Source organism: Artibeus jamaicensis, unplaced genomic scaffold (genome assembly GCF_021234435.1).
Source record: "Artibeus jamaicensis isolate MK-2021 breed Jamaican fruit bat unplaced genomic scaffold, CSHL_Jam_final scaffold_916, whole genome shotgun sequence".
In the NCBI taxonomy this organism is placed as follows: Eukaryota; Metazoa; Chordata; class Mammalia; order Chiroptera; family Phyllostomidae; genus Artibeus; species Artibeus jamaicensis.
In genome coordinates, this window is record NW_026522059.1 from 9,994,001 (window position 1) to 10,000,000 (window position 6,000).

A 6,000-nucleotide genomic window follows, 5' to 3' on the forward strand; every position below is an offset into this window, starting at 1 on the left:
ACAATTAGCAATAATCATCTAAAAAAAGACTGAGAAAAATGTAATTCTCTTGCCACGCACTTTCAGGTAATACAAGCAGAGGGGATATACTGACCCCATTCTGCCCAGGAGGCTGTTTCTGCCAGTCCAGCAGCTCGGGGCCCTTACTAATCTTGAACCTCCCGATGTTAGTATCTATTTCAAACTCTCATGGAAAGTGTAAGTTCACTTGAGTTAGTATGACTTAGCACAAGTGCAGTGTACACAAGGATATGCGTTCATTGTTCGAAGCAGCCGAAACAATAGTGACGCTCTAAGTGTGTATCGGGGAGGGACCCGCTGCCACGTGCATCGTGGTGCGCTCCCGCTGCCGACTGCTCTGCAGCTGTTCAGAGGGAGCCTGCCCCTGGGAGAGTCCCCGTAACTGAAGTGGAAACAGCGAGCTGCAGAACAGTGTGTGTGTGAATTATCCTATTTAGATTTTTGAAATTAGATATGTATTTAAAGGACAAATATGTGTGCATGTAAACGAACTGAAAAAGTTTTGGAGGGTCCATATGAAGATGGTAAACTGTTGCTGCATTTGGGAGAGGCCAAACTGTGCGGAAGGAGGTGTACGAAGGGCGTTCTCTTTGCCGTGAACACCCGATAGGCTAGCAGAAGTCGGGAGAATGCAAAGGTTCACTGCAGACCTTCAGATCCACCTTTTTCATTAAGTCTGTCCTTACAAGGAATGGTTTTTTGTTTTTTTTTTAAACTTCATGTTGCTTATTTGATTATATTCTCATTGACTATACTTACTTACAGTTTACCTTTTTGTTATAAAATAGAGCATAGATACTAAAAACTACAGAAACGATGACGTAGTTTAATGTGTTACTTTAAGGTAAATAGCATTCACTTTCACCAACACTCAAGTCAGGAGGCATAACTGAGCCAGCTCCCAGCCAGGCCCTCTTCCTCATGTGTCCTGACCCAACTTCAGTGTCTCTGTTCATGGTTTTATTATCCAAAAGTAAATCTCTCTACACTATAGTTTATACTTGCCCATTTTTTTAAAATGTGCCATTTCTTTTAGTTCTGTCTTAGTCTCCAGGTTTCTTTCTTTCTTTTTTTTCTTACTGTGTAACTGTTTAGAACTCAAGGCCTCTGACCTGTAGGTTCTCTGCAGTCTGGATTTTGCTGAGCTCATAGCCACAGTGTGTTCAATATGTTTTTCTGGCTTTTGTAATTTCTGTAACTCTCATTGCCGTTGTCTTCCTAGAAGTTTAGATGGGATCAAACCCAGACGGAGCCACCTTGATGACTTTTTGAAATAACAGTTCTTTACAAAGTCAAAAAAGAGACAAGTCTCCAAGAATTCAAAGGCACACCTTAAAGCTATTCGATGTTTTAGGGACCTTATAGGAGACTCTCTTTGGGAGAATAACAAAAGCTTCCTCATTACAGAAAAAAAGAATCAGCCAAATAAGCTTATACATAACAGATTTGCTTTCATATTTTATCTCCCTCATTACAAACACCATTCCGAGAGTACTGAACAAGAATTGTTAAATCTCACAGAGTAGTCCAAGCCGAAACTCGAGTTTGCCCACATGGCTACATGTAGGCGCCCTCAGATGACATCTGAGGGAACGCACACCAAATTCACATGCAGGGCCTTCATCCCACCCCCTCCTGGTGATAAGAAAAGGAACTTTTTCCTTTTATCGAAGTGATTAAACATGGGAGGCAACTTAAAACTTCCGATACCCACCACCTGTGGAGCGTCATGTTGTAAAATTGTCATCCTGTGTTTTACTGGGATAAACAAACTCCTGACGAGGTGATGGGTTTGATAATCTGTCCAGTCTGCCCAAGGTCACAGAGACAGGGAAGGAGAACCATCCCAGTCCTTTAGGGAAGAGGCAGAAATCTCCACTCTGGCTTCTGGACACCGTCTTTCCTCTGGACGCCTTCAGGGCCAAGCTTCTCCTCACTGCCGGTTGTTGCCCTTTGCTTTGCCCTCAGGTGGACCCCAAACAGCTGCTGGAAGACGGAATAAGGAAGGAGCTGGTGAAACGCGTTGCTTTTGCTCTTCATAGGGGATTGATCTTCAACCCTCGAGCCAAGGTATCAAGTGACCCGGAGGAGGCTCTCCCCTCTTCTGTCCGTTCAGTCCGAAGAATGGACCAGAGCACCATTTTTAACTGTTATGAACAAGACCTTTCCTCCTAACGTACACTTAATAGGTGATTTCTCAGTACAATCAACAGATGTGCTTTTTGCCCTATGTTATAATCTGTTTTAAATTCAGTTCTTTTTTCCTTCACCTGTTGAGGCCCAGATTTAAGAATAGAACTTATGTTTATGATTCAGTTACTTCTTATAGTTAAAAGAACTTGTTAACCCCAAAGCTGATAGGAACCATAAAGGCTGTAAGTTTTCGTTTTATTTAGTGTGTTTAGAAATACGGTAATTTGTCTCAGGGGAAAAAAGAAATAGGCCTGAAATTTATATATAGGGTTCTTTTCACCTCAGTAAATTCAATTTAAAATAGTTTGTGTTTCAAGATAGAGATACTCATCAAATGACATGGGAGAAATCAACATTCATTTTTTATATCCTTTTGTATGGGGTTTCCTTTCCAAATCAAGTTTATTCTTTGCTGGATGCTGGACATCAGCTCCCACTCATCCTAGATGGGTAGGAAATGAGTATTTCCAGAGCTAACTAGCACTGTGGTCTCTTAGTCGGCATTCATTTAGAGTCCAATATAGATATTAGTGGTTGACAGTCTACTGCAATGTAATAATATTTGTGTTTCCCCTTTTGAACAGACAAGCGAATTGATGCCCAAGCTGAAAGAGCTAGGAGCTACCATGGATGGGTTCCACCGTTCTTTCGAATACATACAGGACTACGTCAACATTTATGCACTGAAGATTTGGCAGGAAGAAGTATCTCGCATTATAAATTACAATGTTGAGCAAGAGTGTAATAACTTTTTAAGAACAAAGGTAGCTAAAAACATTTTAAAAAATTTTTGACTGTATTTGTTATTTCTGACTTTTAAAATACCCTAGACCTCAGAAATGCCGACAAGGAAGTTTATTTAAACAGTTGCTAAAAATCAGTAAGCACTAGAAAGTTGTGAATACCTTCAGGGTACCTTCAGGAGCTGTGAGGATTTCAGAAAAATTTATAAGACACCTGACCTCTGGGAGTTCACTGTCCTAAGGAGGAAGCAGCCATGATTAAATGGCTACAGCATGAATCCATTTGTTGTCGTTGTAATTCAAGTGTTCGAGAGTTCAGAAGTCAGCTGCGTTTGATTGGAGTATGTACCTAAGAGCAGAATTGCTGAACTATATGGTAATTCTGTGTGTGACTTCCTGAAGAAGCACCAGGCTGCTCCCCACAGTGCCCGCACTGTTTTTATTTCCACAAGTGACAGCCAACGGTTCAACTTCCTGATACCTCATGTCCTTGTCAACACTTGTTGTTTTCCTTTTTTTAAAAAAAAAATTTCACCCTCCGCAATGGGTGTGAAGTGGGACTTCACTGGGGTTTCAATTTGCACTTTCCTGATGACCAGTGATGTCAAGCATCTCTTCCTGGGCTTGTTGGCCATTTCCTGTCTTCCTCAGAGAAATGTCTACTCGAGTCCTTTGCCTGTTTCTTAATTGGATTATTTGAGCACCAAATTCTTAAGTATCACAGCAGAGAAGTGAGATTTTACAAAGTAGTTAACAAGGGGCTACTCCGTAGGCTTTTCCTTAGGGAATTGATGATTCCGGTCTTGAAAGATGAAGTGTCTTCCGACCTTATTACACGGATACCTGTTAACTTACGAGCCTGAAACCGGAAGTTCTGTATCTCTTCATATCCACCCTCATTCACCTTTCTCACAAATGCTTCTTTTCTAATCAGTATGATATGTGGCATTTTGGGACAACTATTAATATAGTTTTAAAATTCTCCTCTTTGAAACCAAGGACCATTCATTGTCACTCTTTATGCAACATTATTCTTGTAAAACTATGTGGGAAAAGCGTAACTAGGTTACCTTGCCAAAGACGTACTAAAAATGTGTTCTCTTCTTCTAGATTCAAGACTGGCAGAGTATGTACCAGTCCACCCATATTCCCATACCCAAGTTTGCCCCTGTGGACGAGTCTGTAACGTTTATTGGTCGACTCTGCAGAGAAATCTTGCGGATCACAGACCCAAAGTAGGTACATCTGACTTCCACTGGGCCTTGAACATCATGGACTATCGAAGTCTAAACAGGTGCTAAAAGGTGTGACTCAGGTCACACCTGTGTTCCTGCCACAGCAGGTTTTCTTCTAATGGGTTTATTACCCAAATTCACTTTTTTGAGACTGCATATTTTCTTCCATGTGACTGAGGTGACCCCAGGCCAAAGACCTGTAGATTGAAACAGCCCTGCAGTGTCTTTGGCCACCTGTAGTCTGTGCTTCTCTTGCTCTCCAGTTAACGTTCTACACACCTGGACCTGGGGACATCCCATAGGAAATGTTCTTAAAATTACAAATTGCTCATCTGTACCCCTTGGCACACACCCCATTCCAGTCACTGGGTCTTGCACTCGTCAGTTCATATCCTGACCTTTTGAGATTATCTGCTTGTTTCTCAGCCCAGCCCGCAAGCATGTTGGATAGTAGGAACTAGCATTTTATTGAGCACTAACACTATTGAGTTAGACGCCCAAGTCTAACTCTGCCCTCTTAACGTGACTCCAAAGAACAGCCCGATTCAGTGGAAATGAGTCCGTCAAATCAGGGACGTAGCACAGGGCAGACAAAGGTGGTGTAACTCGGGGTTACCTCCTGGTCCGTCATGCACCACAGCACAGAGATACAGATCAGATGGGGATGAAGTGGACATAAATGTAGATTAGCTGCCTTGGTACACAGGTCATTAAACAAATTGCGTCACTGTTGCTTTTCGTGCCCGAAGCCCCCACTCCTGTTGAGCCCTGCTTCTCCTAACGACGAGTCCTCAACTGCTTGGGTCTGGGGTGTGCTCTGGTTTTGTTCTAGAATGACATGTCACATTGACCAGCTGAACACTTGGTACGACCTGAAAACTCATCAGGAAGTGACCAGCAGCCGCCTCTTCTCCGAAATCCAGACCACGCTGGGGACTTTCGGGCTGAACGGGTTGGACAGGCTCCTGTGCTTCATGATAGTGAAGGAGTTGCAGGTGAGCCTTCTGGCGTCCGCTCGTATGTCCCGCAGCCCTGGGCACCACGAGGGCGGTCACCTGACTTCACTTTGGTCCTTTCCCGTGCTGACACACACAGGACATTCCCATGAGGCAGGTGAACGAGAATCAACTAGCATCCCTTGGCCGGCATAGTATTTTTATGGGTAGACGCCTTTGGTGACTTTCACCTTGGAAGGATAAGACTTCTTCTCTTTGGAACTGGCAACGATCGAGAAACGGGATGTTTCTAACAGGAACTGAAATTACCACTTCCCCGTCACCCCCCTTGCAGCGTGGTGGGGTTTAGGCCGGTGTGCGTCCCCCCCCAGCGTTTCATTAGCTGGGGTTCTTGCTCACTTTATTCACCGTGTTCGGTTCTTTTATTTTGCCTTCTTGTTGTAGAATTTCCTCAGTATGTTTCAGAAAATCATCCTCAGAGACAGAACTGTTCAGGACACTTTAAAAACCCTCACAAACGCTGTCAGCCCCATCAAAAGCATTGTGGGTAAGTGTTCTGGAACCAGCCCGAGGTGGAGAGAACGCTGTGACCTTTCCAAAGTCACTAAATGGAAAATTGTATTTTAACCTTTCAGCAAATTCGAATAAAATTTATTTTTCCGCCATTGCCAAAACACAGAAGATTTGGCCAGCTTATCTCGAGGCTATCATGAAGGTATGTTGTGGAGGAAAGGGTGATAATCAGTGCTGTATTTTATTAATTTCTTGTCATTTTTGTTGCCCAAAGAAAGCTACTTTTCTTTCCTTTGTCATTAAAACAAAAGTACAATATTTCAGTTTGTCATTGTTTCC

At 42.9% G+C, this 6,000-nt stretch overlaps 1 protein-coding gene across 2 annotated transcripts in view; it reads left to right on the forward strand.

Moving 5' to 3' along the window:
- The window catches only part of WASHC5 (WASH complex subunit 5), a 49,631-nt gene that overhangs the window by 30,281 nt on the left and 13,350 nt on the right, over positions 1–6,000 (forward strand). For both annotated transcript variants that reach the window (XM_037166746.2, XM_037166744.2), the window contains exons 18-23: positions 1,990–2,091; positions 2,799–2,978; positions 4,068–4,192; positions 5,025–5,187; positions 5,593–5,695; positions 5,784–5,863. In XM_037166746.2, coding sequence (XP_037022641.1) covers positions 1,990–2,091; positions 2,799–2,978; positions 4,068–4,192; positions 5,025–5,187; positions 5,593–5,695; positions 5,784–5,863 — 753 coding nt within the window. The remainder of the gene's footprint in view (positions 1–1,989; positions 2,092–2,798; positions 2,979–4,067; positions 4,193–5,024; positions 5,188–5,592; positions 5,696–5,783; positions 5,864–6,000) is intronic.